Source organism: Octopus sinensis, linkage group LG3, assembly GCF_006345805.1.
Source record: "Octopus sinensis linkage group LG3, ASM634580v1, whole genome shotgun sequence".
In the NCBI taxonomy this organism is placed as follows: domain Eukaryota; kingdom Metazoa; phylum Mollusca; class Cephalopoda; order Octopoda; family Octopodidae; genus Octopus; species Octopus sinensis.
The window spans coordinates 5,619,585-5,641,071 of record NC_042999.1 but is presented as its reverse complement, the minus strand read 5'-3'; the positions used below and the strand labels follow the sequence as shown (position 1 = coordinate 5,641,071).

The 21,487-nt window shown below is 38.1% G+C and overlaps 1 protein-coding gene across 1 annotated transcript in view; it reads right to left on the bottom strand.

The window, feature by feature from the left end:
- Positions 1–16,765, bottom strand: part of LOC115209274 (cullin-associated NEDD8-dissociated protein 1) — an 86,926-nt gene extending 70,161 nt beyond the window's left edge. Inside the window, exons 1-2 of the mRNA XM_029777581.2 lie at positions 16,470–16,765; positions 431–532 (exon numbers count right to left, since the gene is read on the bottom strand). Coding sequence (XP_029633441.1) covers positions 431–532; positions 16,470–16,511 — 144 coding nt within the window. The 5' untranslated portion in view covers positions 16,512–16,765. The remainder of the gene's footprint in view (positions 1–430; positions 533–16,469) is intronic.
- Between the last annotated feature and the right edge of the window lie 4,722 nt (positions 16,766–21,487).

Genomic DNA, 21,487 nt, shown 5'->3' with positions numbered 1-21,487 from the left:
ACCATGCCAGATCAGACTGGAGTCTGGTGCCGCTCCCCAGCTTGTCAGCTTTCGTCAAACCATCAAACCCATGCCAGCATGGAAAACGGACATTAAACGATGATGAAGATGAAAAAAATAAAGAGGTTTATATTATTAGCCATTTGGGTGTTCAAATCAGTCGAAATATTTAACATAATGAAACAACGTCACAAGGATCTATAAATTTATGCATTAAGTGATATATCAAGAGGGAGTTAAATTAATGTGAAATAACATTAGAAAATGGCTGAGGATGTTACACTTTTATTTTTAAATGGTAGGATTTCTAAAGAAAATTTTAAAATTCCTTGCTTGTGTTTAATATTTATACATTAACGAGGTTTTCAAATATGCCGACTCACACTGTAGAATTTCCACAGATCCTGCTAGAATTCATGATGCTACATACCTTTCTTTCACTTTCATCGTCCAATTTAATGGAATCTTTCTGTAATTCTCCCATCAGATCATTTGTAGCCATAAAACGAAAATCTTTATCACTGGAAGTCATCTAAACAAACCATTGAAAAGTAAAATTGTTTAATAACAAGTAATGATAATAACAATAAAAAAAAACATGAAACAGACAATAAAAAAGCATTAACTGTCAACCATAATATCATGTTCACAGACATATAACAGAATTGGAAATATTTGAATCGTTGGGTGATATGTAGTTGTGGCTGGCATCCGTACCAGTGGCACATAAAAAGCACCATTAGTGCGTTGGGCCTCATGGAGGTAGTGACATCAAGCTGAGTGAGATCATAGTCATGGTTGATGCCAGTGTTGCATAACCAGCCCATTAAAAGCACTCTTCAATTGTTGAGCGATATATTGTGCTTGAAGACCCGTTGAACCAAGTGAAATCGTAGTCATGGCTGATGCCTGTACCATCTGACTGGCACATAAAAAGCACCATTTGTGCGTTGAGCTTCATGGAGGCAGTGACATCAAGCAAAGTGGTATTGTAGTCATGGTTGATGCCAGTGTTGCATAACTGGCCTGTTAAAAGTACTTTTCAATTGTTGAGCGATATGCTGTGCTTGTGAAAACTGTTGAGCCAAGTGAAATCATAGTTGTGGCTGATGCCCGTGCCATGTAAAAGCATCATTCAAGCGCTGGGCCTCGTGGAGGCAGTGACAGGTGACCACAACCCTAGGCAATATACTGTGCTTGTGTTGACCTGTCAAGCCAAGTGAGACTGTAGTCATGGCCAATGCCAGTGCCAAGTAAAAAGCACCCACTATATTCTCGGAGTGGTTGGCATTACGAAGGGCATCCAGCCACAGAAACCTTGCCAAATCAGATTGGAACCTGGTGCAGCCAGGCTGGCAGCTGACACATTTTTCTGCAAAATATGGGTAGTTTATCCTGTTCATGCTATATTATTAGCCTTATCCTGCGTTTGAGAATAAAAATTACTTCCTTAACTTTCTAGACATCTCAATGCTTTTAAAGCTGATGCCCGTGCCACATAAAAGCATCATTCAAGTGCTGGGTGACCACAACCCTAGGCAATATACTGTGCTTGTGTTGACCTGTCAAGCCAAGTGAGACTGTAGTCATGGCCAATGCCAGTGTCAGGTAAAAAGCACCCACTTACTTTCATTGTAATTTGAATTTAATTATGATAATGTAACATTTCTAAAGTTATAACAAGTAACTTTGAATCCTGCAGATTTTATTCAATGTTAGATTCCTTTATATACTCGCTAGAAGTACACAAAGTTATCTGGTTTGTCTGCCTAAATGAATGCAGCTAGAGGTGTTGTTGCCTTTGTGAGCAACTTGAATAGAACTCGGGTATGGAATTCAATGAATTAGACAATCCTTTGTTGGATGTATTAATCAAGTATTTAGGTATAAATATTTAAAATATATTTATAAGTTGGTTCAAGCAGATTCGGTTAATAAAATGAGCCGGTCAGACATGCACAGAGAACGCAGTATATGTGAGAATATGGTAACAGCTTAAGAGTCAGAATGTGTTTCTCCTTTTCTCATAGTCTGGTCAGAAAAGGAATGACACAAACCATAACAATTTCTGCAGATCTCTCTCTCTCTCGTGTGTATGTATGTGAGCTTGTCTGTGTGTATTACCTATGTACCTATCTATCTACTTATTTATCTGTTTACTTACATATTCATTTAACTACTTATGTGTGTGTGTGTATACATATATTGAATATTCATAACAGCAAGTAATAAGAATATATTTCCATATTCTTATTACTTACTCTGGCTGTTTTTTATGAATATGATGAATCTTTATTAGAAATCATTTTCTCTCTCTTTTTGAATGAATATTTGAGACAATATGATGACCAAAAAAACCATCCTCCATACTCTAGCTACATGGAGGCACACAGGGTCAACTTGACATCCGCATTTTATCCAAGCACCCAGGGAACCCAACACTCAGACATGGAGTATGTCCCATGTACAAAATAGATATATACGTAGAAGGTAGTGATACTCCAATACCCACAGTTTATACATAATAGGGAGATTGTTAGTAGGTTATTATGTATGTATGTATGTATATATATACATCATCATCATCATCGGATGTTAAACGATGATGATGATGATGTATATATATACATACATACATACATACATAATAACCTACTAACAATCTCCCTATTATGTATAAACTGTGGGTATTGGAGTATCACTACCTTCTATTTTGTACAGGGGACATACTCCATGTTTGAGTGTTGGGTTCCCTGGGTGCTTGGATAAAATGCGGATGTCAAGTTGACCCTGTGTGCCTCCATGTAGCTAGAGTATGGAGGATGGTTTTTTTTGGTCATCATATTGTCTCAAATATTCATTTAGTCTTTCCACAATGCTTCTAGATGTCTCACCAATGTATGTCATGTTCTTGTCTTTACAAGCACCCTCTATGCACCTTATGCTGTAGACTACATTTCTAGTTCTTCAGTTAATGCCAAGATTAATCCTACATACCATCGCCTCGGCAGTGAAGAAAAGCACCACAGGGCACTGGAGTGGTGGGACCATACACACCCAGGACCCTGAGTACAGCAGTCAAGTGAAAAGAAGGAGCTAGCATAAGAACCACCTTGAAAAACCACATAGTAAAGTTTAACCCTTTAGTGTTCACATTATTCTGCCAAAATTAATCCGTTTTTATTCACATTGTTTTGAACTAATCAGGCATTATCTTGTAGCTATGAGATTTTGATGAGGTAACTGTTAATTTTTAAACTGATATTGTAGGGTTGGTGTGAGATGTCAGATCTGGCCTGTTTGAACATAAAACAAAGAATACTTTTGATTGGATATCGCCGGTTTAAATGCTAAAGGGTTAACAGGAAACTATAGATGTAGATTCAAGGTGCAGCCATTGGTGTTGGTGTGGCTGGCCTCTTCATGACCTGGTGAGACAGAAAACTTAAACAATCCTTAGCTGAACAATCCACAACTGTTTCACTTTATTGTAGGTATGTAGTAACTGTAGTGTAGAAATCGAGAGGAACATAATAGAGAGCATCCAGCACATAATGAACTCCATCCACCAAAGTATCAAGGTAACTATAGATTACCCTATTATATAGGAACCCAAACAATAGACTTCCGGTCCATGATACTGAACAACAGAGTGCAGCTCCTCCACTTCCCATACATGAAGCCTATACACACACACACATACATTCACACAAACAAACAAAAAGAATGCAGCTCAGATAACAGACAGAATCAATGACTATTGAAAAGGTTGCAAGATGCAATGAAAATCTTAGAAAAACTAAAATAAGTGGAAATCAAACCAGTGAGTGTGTTAATAAGGCATTAAAACAGAATGACTCTCCCCTGACACAATAAAATATGCTTCAACACATGAGTGGTGCTTTTCGGAGTGGTTGGCATTAGGAAGGGTGTCCAGTTGTAGAAACACTGCCAGATCAGACTGGAGCCTGTTGCAGCCTCCTGACTTCCCACACCCCAGTTGAACTGCCAGCATGGAAAACGGACGTATATACTCATGCCAGTGACACAAAAGAAGTACCAAGTACACTCTCCTCTGGTGAAGAGAATTGGCCTACACGAGTCCTGGGCCAGTGCCACATAAAAACCATTTGTGTCAATGCCACATAAAAGCGCTCATGCCCGTGCCATGTTAAAAGCATCCAGCACATACCAGTAAAGTGGGTTTTTCATTAGGAGGGGCATCCAGCCATAGAAACCAAGCCAAAACAGATGACTGGAGCCTGGGGCAGCTTTCTAGCTTGCCAATTCCTGTCAAATCGTCCAGTCCATGCCAGCATGGAAAACAGAGGTTTAATGATGGCGGCGATGATGATGATGACCTACACTTACACATGTATAGATACACATACACATACAAACGTGTGTGTGCATGTGCACGAGTGAATTCGTATTCCAACTTGTCTTGACATGTATATAAAAAGCCTAACCATTCAGTCAGACAATGGTAGTTTGTATGCAGTCCTCAATGAAAGAATGTTCAAGCTGCTCGTTCTTTGAAGGACTGGGTAATTATTGTGTGGAACCAGGTTAGGATTGGAGTTGAGGGTGGGGCTGGGGGGTACACAGCCATACAAAACTGACAATAAATTTCTCACCTGACCCAGACAAACGTGGAAAAATCAACATAGAAACATGAGCAAAATGATGGATATACACATCAGCATAATCTTCACCACTTAACATCTGTCTTCCATGTATATCAGAGAAGACACTTGACCAAATGAGACTGAGCCCATGTGGTCTTGGGTTCAGTTCCACTGCATGGCACCTCGAGCAAGTGTTTTCTGCAAAAGCACCAGGCCAATCAGGGCCTTGTGAGTGGATTTGGTTGATGGAAACTGAAAGAAGCCTGCCATCTATGCATGCATACCAGTGTCGCCTTACTGGCACCTGTGCCAGTGGCATGTGTAAAAAGATTCATGCGAGGTCATTGCCAGTACTGCCTGACTGGCTCCCATGCCGGTGGCACATAAAAAGCACCCACTACACTCTCGGAGTGGTTGGCGTTAGGAAGGGCATCCAGCTGTAGAAACTCTGCCAGATCAAGATTGGAGCCTCGTGCAGTCATCTGGTTCGCCAGCCCTCAATCAAATCGTCCAACCCATGCTAGCATGGAAAGCGGACGTTAAACAATGATGATGATGATGATGAAGACGCCCAAGTAGGACTAAATCGATGCACATGCCTCCGTATGTGTGTGTGTGTGTGTGTGCCTTTATTTGTTTAGACATCATGTGATGGTTGTAAAGAAGCATCACTGTTGTACAAGCAATACTGTGTGTTTCTATTCTTCTATGGAAAATATGCCAGGCCATGGGGAAATATCTTGCTTGGAAATAGGTGAGGGTCAGTAACAGAAACTGCATGTGGCCATAGAAAATCTGCCTCATCAAATTACATCTAAGCCATGCAAGCATGGAAAAGTGATTGTTAAATGATTTACACAAACACACACACACACTTAAAAGATTTTTCACATTTCCATATAAATTTTTTGCAGTTTGTTTGGAACAATAAAATTCCTAGATCTACAATATAACCAATGTTTCTAGACTTTCACAGCCTCATAATCAGGATACAAAATATATTTGGCTTTGTATCACCTCTTTTGTAATAGTCAAATTTATGTAGGGTTTACTACCAAGTTTTTTTGACTATTTGGCTTCCATATCATCAATCACTTTAATGTGTAAAATTTAGCATTCTATCATGATGTGTGTACAGCTTTGGGGATCAATCTTCTATTTTTGTGAAAAAATAAAATACAGTATGAATGTATTGTCCACTAGTATTTTTCTATCTTAATTTGTTTTCTGGTGTTTGGTGTAGTGTGTAGTGATTGCTCCTTGTTGTAAATGCATGGTGAGCCTACAGGAGAGTGTTGTACAAGTATGGCCAATATAACCACATATCGCCAACCATCCCAGTCCTTTGTCATCTTTACAGTTAGGCTCAGCATCCTGAAATCAGCCATCTCCTTTTTATCATATGTTCCATCAACATTAAGCAATTGGCACTTCTTTATACAGCATCACATGTTCATACCAACAGTCTTCTCTCTTACACACTGCATCTGATTCCCCTTGCACTCAGTTTTTCTCACAACACATTTGCATCCTGTTCTTCATGCATATTTGACAATGCATATCCAGTGGCACATATAGGTACACATAAGCTTGGACAGTCCTCACAAGGCATTCACTTATTCTTAATAACTCTCAAATCAAAGGCCTTCTCCAGATTGATGAATGCTAGATATATTAGAATCATCTTAGTCATGTATTTCTTACAGTTGCCTAACAAGGAATTTGCATCAGCGGTAGCAGTGGTAACCCCATGTCGGCAGCAGAAAGATCAAGAGGGGCTTTGAAGAAAAGCGAGGTAATAATGAGGCCAAAAGGGGGCGATGGATGCAACTCCACTCTGTCCCACCCCACTCCCTCTAAAAAATAATGGGTTAATTAGGCTAAGTTATATTTGTGAAATACTGTTGTTTTGAATTTTCTGCGTTTGTGGTGCTGAGGGGAGGGGGGCACTAGGATTGTGACTCGAGGGTCAAGGGGGCTGCAGCCTGAAAAAGTTTGGGAACCATTGCCGTAAGTAATTGTCTCAAGATCAATGAAGCAGTGTTATGGGAATAAAGATAAGAAAATGGGGTTGGTCAGAGGGAGGTGCAGTGATATCTTTAGTTACACTAGAACCCATTTTTTTTTTTAGATCAAATACACAAAGAAAACATTCTTTTGTGACAATACTGAACGAAAGATTTTAATCTCAAATATGCAATAAATTTAATTTACATTTTGTCTCAATATTTGTAAATATTGACATTCTTTCAACGACTAAAAATTCTCAAAATTGAAAAAGACAAAAATATATCATGTTTCACAAGAATATGTTATGTAGGCAATTAAAAATGTAAAAGGTAAGGAAATGTAATTATGTGATGGTCATGCATTTTTCAATTACAGTAAACTGATTAAAGCCTTGAACTAAAACAGATTCTCCATCTAACCAATTTGCCTAATTATGACGACGGACTCTCCTGTCAAAGGCAACATTTGAGTGTCCAGCTTTCTGAACAAATGATTTGTTTATAGTGATCGAATGTGTGTGCTGTACATTAGCTCAACTTTCTCCAAGGTGCACTGTGTACCACATGTCAGATGCCAAAGTGATCACAGAGCAACATAAGATGAAGTGTTTTGCTCAAGAATACAACACAGCACCCAGCCTAAGAATTGAAACCACGATCTTGTGATCGTGAGTGCAACACCCTAAGCACTAGGCCATGCATCCTCAGAATTATCATAAGAACCACAATAATAATCAATATAGCATGCTGTGGTGACAACAGGATCAATGTGAAAAGAAGAAGAAAAATTAAACAACTATGATGATTTAAAGTGGGAAATACGAAGGTTGTGATAAATCAGGAAGAGTAGATGTGATAGCAATAGTAATTGGTGCATTTGGGAAGTATCAGCACTCAACTACCAACATGGCTGAAAAATATTGATGAAAGTGTGAAGGTAGAACACCTACGAATATCAGCATTGCTCGAAATTGCAAGAATTCTTCACAGGGTTCTTGAAACTTGACCAGTGAACAAGTGTCACCTTAGGCAAACTGGCAGAAACGTTAGCACATCAGGCAAAATGCTTAGTGGTATTTTGCCTGTCTTTACATTCTGAGTTCAAATTTCACTAAGGTCAATTTTTCCCTTTCATCCTTTTGGGGTTGCTCTAATTGACTGGCCCCTCCCCAGAAATTTCAGGCCTTGTGCCTAGAGTAGAAAAGTGTCACCTTAGTCTGTTGGCTGTGGACAGCTGACACTTTCCATCATACTCAGCAAAATAAGCAATGAGTTTTCATCAAATAATAATAATAATAACATTAATAATAATAACAGTTCCCTTATTGAGATTAGTGTAACTATGAGAGTTGCATTAATTCAGAAATCTGCTCTACTGGGAACAGCAAGGATTGTTAAAAAAAGGGTCCTCGATATCTAAGGAAACTAGTAGTGATCTGGCATCAAGAACATTGATTCTGAAAAACATTTGTGCACACCATAAATAATAATAATAATTGATTATAGTAAGGCATTTGACAGTGTCCCACATAGCTGGATCTTAAAGGTACAAAAAATATACAAGATCTCTCCTTTCTCAAAATGTTTTCTACAATACAGTATGGGACTGTGGAACACAAAATTGATCTCAACCACTAGAAAGGCTCATGTGTGCCAGAGAACATGAAAATGGATCATGGAATATTCCAGGGCAATTCACTCTTCCTCACTTTCCCTTGTCCCATAAGCTGAATAGAACAAATCATGGTTACAAAATGTTTGACAAGATCATCTCACATTTGCTCAACATGGATGATCTGAAATTATATGCAAAAAATGGCAAGGATCTAAAAGGGCTACTAGAGGCTGTGAAGATATTCAGCGATGGCATAAATATGGAATTTAGCCTTGACAAGTGTGCAAAAGCTTCCTTTAGACGTAGTAAACTAACAACCAATACCACAACCTAACTTGATCATGATACATCAAGGACTTGGATCAAGAAGAAAAAATCTGGCTGATGACAGTCAAGGCTGATCTGGAACCCAACCTAGGCCCCCATATCTATGGCGTTCACCACTGGAATAAGGAGTGGTTGGAGATCATGTGGTCGTTAGCCTCAAATTGCCAGGTCTGGTCAGCGTTTGTGAGACATGCAGCATTGAGGATGAATGAAGCCAGCTCAACCCACCCCGGGTGAATGCTGTCTCAAGACAAGAAGATCAAGAAGACTTCCATAAGTATCTTGGGGTGCATGAAAGGAAAAGGATTGAACAGAGATCAATGAAAGATCAGGAAAAAGTATTATAGACATGTCAGAATGGTCCTGAATATTGAGCTGAGTCCCCAGAAAAGAACTGTAGCTATAAACTCCCTGGCGGTACCTGGTGTCCAGTATAGCCTTAATGTCATCAACTGGAACCTGAGTGAACTCCAGCATATGGAGCAGGAAACTGCTGACACTAAACAGGATGCACCACCCGAAATCAAACATCCATAGGCTTTATCTTCCAAGAAAGGAAGGCTGCAGAGGCCTAATCCAGCTTGACCTTTTAATCAACCACGATAAGACTTCGAGTGTACATCGAAGGTAACACCAACCGGATGACAAACTTTGATAAATCAACACGAACTGAGTAAGAAACTGCACTCAATCTCAAAGGAGGTGTATAAATACAGAGGAGAGCTTAACCTCCCTGATTATGATAATAAGGGGGGCACACCAGCCACTAAGGCAGCAAAAAAAGTGTAAACAAAAGCCAAACAAGAAAGCTTGAAGGTAATATCAAGACTGTGGCAAGAAAAAGCATTGCATGCACAATACCTATTTCTTTACTACCCACAAGGGGCTAAACAAGGACAGACAAACGGATTAAGTCAATTATATCGACCCCAGTGTGTAACTGATACTTAATTTATCGACCCCGAAAGGATGAAAGGCAAAGTCGACCCCGGCAGAATTTGAACTCAGAATGTTACGGCAGATGAAATACGGCTACGCATTTCGCCCGGCGTTCTAACGTTTCTGCCAGCTCGCTGCCTTATTGCATGGACAATACCCCAAACGAGCTGGGGAAGCTGATGTAGATAAAAGAAGAACCCATCAGTGGGTGCAGGGCGTTGGTTTGAAAGCTGAAGCAAAAGGATTTATCCAAGCAGCACAAGATCAGAGTCTCCTCGTCCAGAACTATCAAGCTAACATCACACACAATGAGGCGGACACAAGGTGTAAACACTGTAATGATGAACTTGAGAGTATTGATCACATTGTTGCAGTTGCTCAGTTCTTGTTCCTACAGAATATAAGGTATGATCCGAGTCGGCCAATACTTGCCCTGGAGCATATGTTGTCACTATGATATCCCGCACCTTAAGAACTGATATCAACACCACCCAGAGCCAGCCACTGAGGGAAAGAATGCTACCATCCTATGGGTTTATGGGATACATACAGACAGGCAAATAAATGCTAACAGACCAGACATTGTTGTCAAAGACCTAAGACAAAAAACATGTCTGCTAATTGAAATGACAGTGCCTATTGATAGACTCAGCAAAGGAATTTTAAAAACTGTCAAAATATAAAGACCTTGAGATTGAGATATCTTGGACATTACAATTAAAAACCAAAACTACCTCTGCTGTTGTAGGTGCCTTGAAACTGATCAATAAAAGTAGTGACAAATTTTTTTGATAAGATCCCTAAGAAACAAATAATCTACGAAACTCAAAAAATTGTGTTGACATCAACTGCCCAAATTCTCAGTAAGTTTCCATCTAATATATACATACCTTAGATCTCTGGTTGAGATCCAGCTGAAAGATGAAATAAAATGCAAATCAACCAGGAAATGATAATAATAATGCCCCAACGCAATACTAGGCAATGGCTCTCATGGCTTCTGATCTTAACTGATTGGAATGGTTAACATGTACATTGTTTTGTCTTGGTGTAAAAGATGGGCTACTGCAAATATTCTGCTCAATACCACAGATTTGCTTGTCAGTTGTTTGACCGTAACCAGTTGAGCATAATAATAATAATAATAATAATAATAATAATAATAATAATAATAATAGCCTTGATGCAATACCAGGCAGTGGCTCTTGTGGCTTCTGATCTTAACTGATTGGAATGGTTAACATGTACATTGTTTTGTCTTGGTGTAAAAGATGGCCTACAGCAAATATTCTGCTCAATACCACAGATTTGCTTGTCAGTTGTTTGACAAAGTAAAATTCCAACAATTGTTGAGAAGTTCAAGATTCAAAGCAGAGACTGGAAGATTTTTAATTGCAGCACAAGATTACAGTCTCCCCCACCAGAAACACATAATGAAGGAAAATACAATAACAAAACTGCAGAATATGTGGTGATTGGGGAAGAAACAATAAATCATATTGTCTCTGGCTGCCCAGTCCTGGATGAGAAGGAATATATCCGCAGACATAACAGCACTGGGATCTATAAACACTGGAAGCTATACCAGCACTATGGAATAACAACAGAAAAAAGATAGTATAGGCATATCTGAGAATAGGTTTCAGAAAATCACAAAGCAACCATACTCTGGGATAATGCTAGTACACACAGAGAAATGAAGGCTAATAGACCAGATATAGTTGTTGAAGATTATCAAGAAAAAAAAAGCCTTTTAACAGATGACAATGCATCTCTAAAAGAAACGGAGAAACTCTTGAAATACAAAGATCTGGAAAGAGAGATAACATGAATGGGGAGCCTAAAAAAACAGATACAATCTCCATAACAACATGTTTTTTTCCTTTTCGTTTTGGGGTCAGTAAGTGTTATTTCCTATTTGCTTCTTATCTAGGATTCAAAGGGGAAATGACAACTACTCCCTTCAAACTTTGCTTTTGTGACCTGGGCACCAAGGTTTTGAGACTAGTCTCTTTTCCATTACATTTCAAACTGAGTCAGCGCTGAGTTGCTGAAGCAGAAGTATTGTTATACTTCTGCTCAAGACTACAGATTTGCTTGACCGTAACCACTTGAGCATGTCCCTTAGCGGATGACAATATGTGCATCTCTGGTCATGAGCAAGAGTAGTGGGGGAGCATCATAACAATGTGTTGAAAGAGATTCTTTGGGGTTTGAATAAATATAACAAATGTAAAGTTTGAAGGAAATATTAGCCATTTCCTGTACTTTCTAGGGGTCAGCAAATAGTAAATAACAGTTGTTACCCAAGGACAAAAATCGTCTTACACCGTGTAATAGGTGCATTAGGTATGACTAATGTGAAAGGTAAGGTACCTCTTGTGAAAGGTAAGAGAGTCCAGTTTGCTGGACATTGTTGTAGAGCTGAAAAAGAGGTAATTTTTACTCTTCTCCTCTGGAAGCCATCTACTCGCAATACCAGAGGGCGCACACTCTCCTACCCTGATGTAAGCTCCAGGGATACAGGCATCCAGCAACAGGACCTCCGTAATGCCATGATGGACCGTGAAGTCTGGCGTAGCATGGTAAATTCCATTGTCTCGACCACGGTCAAACAATGATGTTGATGACTAAAAAAAATAAACACATGACCCAAACACCAGGACTTGCGAATATATATAGCCTACAGAAAATAGCACTGTTAGGCACACAGCACCAAAACAAATTACAGCAGATAGCCATGGCAAACAGCGCTAAGCTCGGAAGTGCAGAGAAAGTGATAAAAATAAGACTTGCTAAATAATAATAATAATAATAATAATAATAACTACAACAAGGTACTAAACTACCAGCATGGCTGAAAAAGATCAGAGCAAGTGTGAAGGTAGAACACCTACAAAAATCAGTATTGCTTGGAACTGCAAGAATTCTTGAAGCATGACCAGTAATCAAGTGTCACCTTAGTCTGCTGGCTGTGGACAGCTGACACTTTCCAGCATACCCAGCAAAATAAGCGGGGAGTTTTTTAACAAATAATAATAATAATCCTTTCTGCTATAGGCACAAGACCTGAAATTTTGGGGGAGCAGCTGTACTCAGCTGGTATTTATTTCATCGACCCCGAAAGGATAAAAGGCAAAGGTCGGCCTCGGCGAAATTTGGATTGAAAATGTAGTCAAAGTAAATACCACAAGGCATTTTGTCGATCAAATGACATTGGCACAAGGCTGCAGCGGGGGTCCCGTCGACTGATTTCCTCCCAGCGTAGAAGTGCCGTGGGGAGAGATAAGAAGGCCAAAACTGGCCTTGGTACGATTCGAACCCAAAACGTAAAGGGACGTAACTAAATACGACACGACGAACGATTCTCCCATTCACCGCCTTACAATAATTATAATCCACTCTTCCTACAAAGCTATCAGAGTTCTTTAAATATATATTTTGTACCCTTGAGATAGTTCAGTTGTTTATAGGAAGTGCATAACCGAAAAACGATACAGTTGGTGTTAAAGTGATTGTTAGTTCAAACTGAGGTAGCGACATTCTTATAAAGAACTCAGAATCAAATTCGACATTCGGCCATTAGATGAAATAAATCATATACCACGATAGTTTATGTTCTCTTTCTAGAAATAAAGTAGAAATAAGTAGCTATGGAAAACTGCATAATTATATCATTGCAATGTTAACTGGCTGTTGTGTATCGCCCCATGTCAGTCCTGGTCGAGCAAACCTTTGACCAAAACCACTTCAGCTATGACCATCCTGGCTTATTTGTATATGAGGTATTACACAGTCGAAGTCGAATTTGTCCATTATTTTTTTTTAAGACATTAGTGTTTGATTTGAGGGATATTTAGCTGCAATCTCTAACTAGGTGAGAGACCACGTAGTGGCTTTCTCGACAGCTCAATGTTAGTAAGTAATGTGTGTGTGTATGAGAGAAAGAAAGAGGGTGAAACCATGTGCTGTGATCGCCCAGAACGCTTCTTAGGACGACTTTGGGAATATTTTAAATTATTGCAGTAATTATATATAAATATATATATAAATACACACATACAATTAATGCATGTGTAGGTGTGTGTACGAATGTATGGTATGGTATGTATGTGTGTACGTTGGTTGAGGAACCTGTCAAAAATCACGATTAGTTTATTTATAATTTTACTTATTTTGCCCAATGATATCAAAAATTTAAAAAAAAACCCCAACGATCTTCTAATACCATTGCAAAATTAAATAACAGTCGTTAAACAACTACTATAACTATGATGATGATGATGATGATGATTTGCAAGACAGTCGCGGACGACATCGCTTATAATAAGATTCTATAAATTTCTGTAGAGAAAAAAATAGTAATTACAGGAGGGGGGGGGGAGTTGGCAAATATCTTGTGATCGACACATTATTGAGGAAAAGAAAAAAAAACAGAAATTTAAACAATTCATTTTGGAAATTTGATATTCGTAGATAAATAAATATATTATTCTATAAACAGTCAGGGCAAAGTTTGTTGTAAAAATTTATACGAAAATAACAGATTCTTCACAATTAAGAGAAAAATGTTGACAAAAGTTAATTTAGATTGGAATTATTTCTAAAACAACAACGTTTCACTGTTCTTAGAATTTTCTTATTGTCTTTTTAAGATTTATATCGAAGTTAAGGTGAAATAAATTGATTATTTCGCTAGTTTTTGTGTTTTTTTACCTTTAAATTCCGATTAATTCACCCCGTTACATACACACACACACAGTAGTTTTATTTTTATATTTCTACAAAGATATTTCGATCGGTTGACTTCACATGAGGAAGATTTGCCATCTATATCGAAGTTAAGGTGAAATAAATAGATTATTTCGTTAGTTTTGGTAGTTTTTTTACCTTTAAATTCCGATTAATTCACCCCGTTACACACACACACATTCACATATACACAGTAGTTTTTATTTTTATATCTCGATCGGGTTGACTTCACATGAAGATTTTGCCATCGATATTCGGTGTTTGCGGGTTTGATTAATAAACACTCAACAAAATGAATGGTCATGAAAAACACTGTGGATTGTATTTTAAGGTTCTTTAGTTAGCGACAAGAGTTTTAAATGAGAAAAAAAACCTGATTGACATCATCAAAAAGTGTGGAAGAGAGAAAACAATGGACGTAAAAGAGTGGAGAAGACAGAACAGGACGGGAGATATTAAAGGCTGAAAGCAACCTGGAATTAACATTGGTATATGTATATGGATTAGATGATATTAGTGTATGGGTCAAGTAATACTAATATAATATATCAATAATATTAATTACACACACACACACACACAGTAGTTTTGTGTTTATATTTCTACAAAGATATCTGTCGATCGGGTTGACTTCACATGAAGACGATTTGCCATCGATGTTTGCGGGTTTGATTAATAAACACTAAGAGAAATGGTCATAAAACCAACCGTGTGCATTGTATTTAAAGGTTTTAGTTCTTAATTTGGTGACAAGAGTTTCAAATGAGAAAAAAAAAGCTAATTGACATCATCAAAAAGTGTGGAAAGAGAATAACAATGGACGTAAAAGAGTGGAGACAGAACAGGACAGGACAGGATAGATATAAAGGGTGAAAGTAACTTGGAATTAACACTGGTATAGGTATATGGATTAGATGATATTAGTGTATGGGTCGAGTATATAAAACTGATATAAATATATTAATAATATTAATTACACAAACACAGACATAGTAGTTTTGTGTTTATATTTCTTCAAAGCTATATCTCGATCGGGTTGACTTCAAATGAAGACGATTTGCCATCGAGGTTTGGAGTTTGCGGGTTTAATAAACACTAAGAGAAATGACTTGTCATAAAAACAACCGTGTGGATTGCATTTGAAGGTTCTTTAGTTAGCGACAAGAGTTTTGAAATGAGAGAAAGAACCTAATTGACATCATCAAAAAGTGTGGAAAAGAGAAAACAATGGACGTAAAAGAGTGGAGAAGACAGAACAGGACGGGAGATATTAAAGGCTGAAAGTAAATAGAATGAAGACAGGTATATGTATATAGATTTGATGATATTAGAGTGTATGGGTCGAGTAATAAAACTGAACTAATATATTAATTACACAAACACACATAGTAGTTTTGTGTTTATATTTCTTCAAAGATATCTGTCGATCGGGTTGACTTCACATGAAGACGATTTGCCATCGATGTTTGCGGGTTTGATTAATAAACACTAACAAAAACGAATGGTCATAAAAACAACCGTGTGGGTTGTATTTTAAGGTTCTTTAGTTAGCGACAAGAGTCTTAAATGAGAAAAAAAGCCTGATTGACATCATCAAAAAGTGTGGAAAGAGAAAACAATGGACGTAAAAGAGTGGAGAAGACAGAACAGGACGGGAGATATTAAAGGCTGAAAGCAACCTGGAAAGAAGACAGGTATATGTATATAGATTACATATTAGTTAGTGTATGGGTCGAGTAATAGTAATATAATATAATATATTAATTACACACACATACAGTAGTTTTATGTTTATATTTGTACAAAGGTATCACGATCGGGTAAGATTTGCCATCGATGTTTGCGGGTTTGATTAATAAACACTAACAGAAATGGTCATAAAACCAACCGTTTGCATTGTATTTAAAGGTTTTAGTTCTTAATTTGGCGACAAGAGTTTTAAATGAGAGAAAGAACCTAATTGACATCATCAAAAAGTGTGGAAGAGAGAGAAAACAATGGACGTAAAAGAGTTGAGAAGATAGGACAGGACGGGATAGATATAAAGGGTGAAAGCAACCTGGAAAGAAGACAGGTATATGTGTATAGATTACATATTAGTTAGTGTATGGGTCGAGTATATAATAAAACTGCTATAAATATATATATATATATATATGTGTGTGTTGTGTTTATGGTAGAACGCCGGGGGTGGCTCACCTTCTCCAGCAGATTGGCGATGTGGTAGGATACGCCGGTCATTTTCACTGATTTGGAGGGAGGTAGGTGCTTTGTTGAGACGTTTTCTTGTTCTTTTGCGATTTGGGGCCAAACAAGCTTTCAATTTATAGTCACAAGAGTCTTTTGTTGTTGCTGTTTGATGTTGTTTTTTTTTTTTTAAGGAAGCATCAAAAGATGTGAGACGGAACAAAGCATTAAGAAATTTATAATTTTTTCGCTCAGAATCCCGCTTGCGACTGGGATGCAGGTATGCTGTTGAGCGCATGCGTGTTCGCCGGCTTCCGGTTGCATGTGTACGCCCTCTTTGAGGTTTTCCCCACAACCAACAACCTTAACTCTCTCATTGCCAAACACTTCTGCTACAACAGCCTAAAAAACCTTTTAGTGTTTGGATTAATTTAACGGGATCTTTTCGGTTTGAAAGGCATTGCTTTTTAAAAAGTAATTTCTAGTTAACTAAACACTTTTAAACTTCGTATACTGGTAGAATGTGTTTATAAAACATCTTTTTTCTCTTGGCTTTATTGAGAAAATTCTATAGTTTGTAAGATATTTGTGGGGTTTTTTTTCTTCAATTACTGCAATCTCAACCAATCAATGACGTCTATTGAGGTGAAAACATTCTGTGCCGTATGAATATGTCCCTCGTTTAAGAAAAAAAAGATACCCTTCCCCCCACCCCTAACCCTAACTCTAAAACAGATTGAAATGCAATAGATCGATACTAGGGTCATAATTATGGGTGACAATTTCATATGACACCGCTAGAAAAAACTGCCGTTCAAACCGAAAAGATCCATTTACCAAATTATGTATTCACATTATTTTGAATTAATCATGCATTATCTCATAGTTTGGGGATTTCAATGGTGTGGGTGCTTATTCTTAGAATTACAACATAGGGTAGGTGTGACAGGCCAGTTTGAACAGGTAGAATATATGGGCCAGATATGGCCAGTTTAAATGCTAAAGGGTTAAACTCTCTTTGCCACTAACCTTGGTTTCCCTTTTTTACTTGTTTCAGTCATTTGACTGTGGCCATGCTGGAGCACCGCCTTTTAGTCGAGCAAATCGACCCCAGGACTTATTCTTTGTAAGCCTAGTACTTATTCTATCGCTCTCTTTTTGCCAAACCGCTAAGTAACGGGGACATAAACACACCAGCATCGGTTGTCAAGCATTGTTGGGGGGACAAACAGACACAAACACACACACACATACATACATATATATATATACGATGGGCTTCTTTCAGTTTCCGTCTACCAAATCCACTCACAGGGCTTTGGTCGGCCCGTGGCTATAGTAGAAGACACTTGCCCAAGGTGCCACGCAGTGGGACTGAACCCAGAACCGTGTGGTTGGTAAGCAAGCTACTTACCACACAGCCACTCTTGTTAGTGATTATAAAGTTAGTTTTTATTTTGCAATATTTGGGATTTCTTTGTTAAAAAATCAAAACTTCAAATATCTACAATAAAAAAAGTTGTAAATATTTAGGAAAACATTTAATATCTTAAAATTAAATTAATGAGTTTATGCATAGTTCCAATCAAGTAAGTATTACTTTTAGAATCAAAGTCTTAAACCAAAGTATGACTTTCTATAATCAACTAACAGTACATTATATTGTTTCGGGTTAAAAGGTTAAAAACCAACCAGTTTCTCAGTTCAATAATGAAGGAGGCCAAAATATTCAGCTACAAAACTATCTTGCTCAGAACATTGACCTCCTGGAATCTGTTCAGAGACGTGCAACCAAACGCATACCCTCCATCAGACACCTACCATACTCTGGGCGCCTTGTTTCCCTGGGCATGGATTCACTGAAGCTCCGGCGTCTGGCGATGGACTTGGTAAACACCTACAAAGTTATCAACCACCTCACCAACAACAACACTGAACACCTTTTTGATCTCCATGTGTCTAACACACGTGGACATGCCTACAAAGTCAGAAAACAACACAGCTCCCATGACTTTTGGAAACATTTTTTCACGCTCAGAGTTGCTGAAGCATGGAACAAACTGCCTGCGTCTGTTGTTGACTGCCATGACACTGCATCCTTTAAGGCCCTCATGCTTTCCGAAATCCGCCGAAACTACACCTGATTATACATACACTTTAGATGAGTTGTAGTGCACCTGAGCACTGTACACAATGTTTTTATTATTATTATTAAAGAGGAACTAAAATGATTGTGAATTGTAAAACATGTGTAAACATAAAAAAATAACTTGAAAACATGCATTTTTGAATTTATGAATGTGATTTAACATAGCTGTAAATATGTCATAGCTTAATTATCTTTCAATGAATGGATAGAAGATATATATATATCATCATCATCATTTAACGTCTGTTGTCCAGGCTGGAATGGGTTGGACAACTTTTACACCATCTGATTCCATTGAGTTATGGCCCAGTTTGTTCTAGCAGCTTCCAGATAATTTTTCAATGGCATCCAAACATCTTTTAAACACATTATATAGCTTGCTAATGCTGTGATGTTGCACTTCTCTTGGGTCCTAAAAGAGTACCTGAGGTTACTTCTACTAAATATTAATAAAAATATACATATATTCATATTTTGAGTTCTATTTTTCCTGTTTGCATCAACATACATATATATCATCATCATCATCATCGTTTTAACGTCCGCTTTCCATGGTTGCAGAGAGAGAAGTGGGAGAGGCGCAATTCTTTCACATTATATATACATCCATACAGGATGCGATGGGTAAATTGTAGCCATTTTATATTTTTAATTTTGCACATGTGCATTGTTTGTTTTTGGTTTTGTCGACTACACAGTATGGTAGGGTCAATTGGGCACCGTCTGTGAGAAAAACAGCACCATGAGGTGATTCACTCTGACAGAAATTTGGAAACAACATGCTGTACTGCTTGGCATTCACGCCAGAAGCTCCAATACAAAAATTTAAGAGTGTTTGGGTGTCAGTCTGAGGACACGTACCAAGAGTAATAAAAATCAAACATCCAGTCAAATCATAGTGTTTGGAGTGACCACTACTGATGACAACGTTATGCCTCCATTCATCTTCCCACACGGCCTAAGACTCAATACAGAGGCCTATATCATGTGCTTGGAGGAGGTAGTGCTGCCCTAGGCTAAGCAGGTAAATGCTACAAGACCCTATGTCTGGCAACAGGGCTCTGCACCATGTCAGACATGTAGGAGAACCCAGTTATGGCTGTCAGACAATTTCTGAAATCACATAACCCCTAACATCTATCCACCTAACTCCCCAGACTGTAATCCCCTTGATTATTATGCGTGAGGCTCAGTTGAGCGAGAGACCAACAAAACTCCATGTAACACCAAAGATGAACTGAAGGCAAGGATTATGGCAGCATTCACCAACTTAAACAAGGAGACCATCCAGAAGAGTTGCAGGAGATTCTGAAGTCGTTTGGAGGCCATGGTTGAAGCCAATGGCGGTTTTATTGAATAAATTTACTCTTTAGTATTTCGAGAGATTTCTGTGTAATTTTGGTAAATATATCTGTTAAAATGAGATGTCAGTGTTATTTTCATTTTTGCATAATTTGGACAACAGTTTATTCACTGCACCCTGTATCATCATCATCATCATCATTGTCGTCATCATCGTTTAACATCTGCTGTCAATGCTGGCATGGGTTGACTGTGTGACTGAGGGTTGGTGAGCCAGAAGGCTGCACCAGGCTCCAATCTGATCTGGCAAAGTTTCTACAGCTGGATGCCCTTCCTAACACCAACCACTTTGAGAGTGTAGTGGGTGCTTTTATGTGCCACCAGCACAAGGGCCAGTCAGGCAGTACTGGCAACGACCATGCTCAAAAGGTGTTTTTTATGTGCTACCTGCACGGGAGCCAATCTGGCGATATATATACTATAGATATAGTATGGACAACAGACGTTAAATGATGATGATGATATATATATGTATGTATATATATATATATATATATATAATTTCCAGCTCATTTCTATTAAAAGAAAAATTTTTTTGTTTTCATCTAGTTCTATCTTTCTCTCATCATTTATCATACTTTCTCTCTCTCTCTCTCTCTCTCTCTCTCTCTCTCTCTCTCTCTCTCCATAGTCCCCCTCCTCTACCTTTCTGAAATACTGGTATGTATATATATATATATATATATATATATATATACATACACATACATATATATTATATGAATATAAGTATGTAGCCATTGTGTTATGGCGAGAGTCATTGACACCCCCTGTGAGGACGGACCAACTGAACTTATATAAGTAGCAGCGTGTTTGACTGAGTGGAGAATGAGAAAATCACAGAAAAGTCGAAAGGTGTTGTTTGAGAGTTTGCAGACTTGCAGAAAATTGTTGAGAGTTAGTTTTGGAGTTGTTACATTTGTTGGCAGAGTACTTGGAAATACAGCAAGTGGGGACACTTTGTGTCTTCCTTGTTTTATTGTATTGTATATCCCATTGTGATAATGTAGGATATAAAAGTGACACACAGTAATCAAGATATAAAACATTGCAAGTCAAATATATGTATGGGGAATTTCAGGATGCCACGATCTTATGAGAATTTATGAAAAGCCAGATATTCAACCCCTTCACATGGAATCCTGCATAGTAAGGGATGAATACCCTCCATCAGGCATTTGCCATATTCTGGACGCCTTACTTCCCTGGGCATGGATACATTGAAACTCCGACGTCTGGCAACTGACTTGGCAGACACCCATAAAATTATTAACCATCTTACTAATAATAACTCTGAGCACATTTTCAAACTCCACCTGTCCACCTTTTCAAACTTCACCTGTCTACTTATAAACAATAACTTTGAGCACCTTTTCAAACTCCACCTGTCTACCACCCATGGACATGTTTACAAAGTCAGAAAACAGCATAGCTCCCATAACTTTCAGAAACATTTTTTCACGCTAAGAGTTGCTGAAGCATGGAACAAACTGCCGGCATCAGTTGTTGGGTGTCGGAG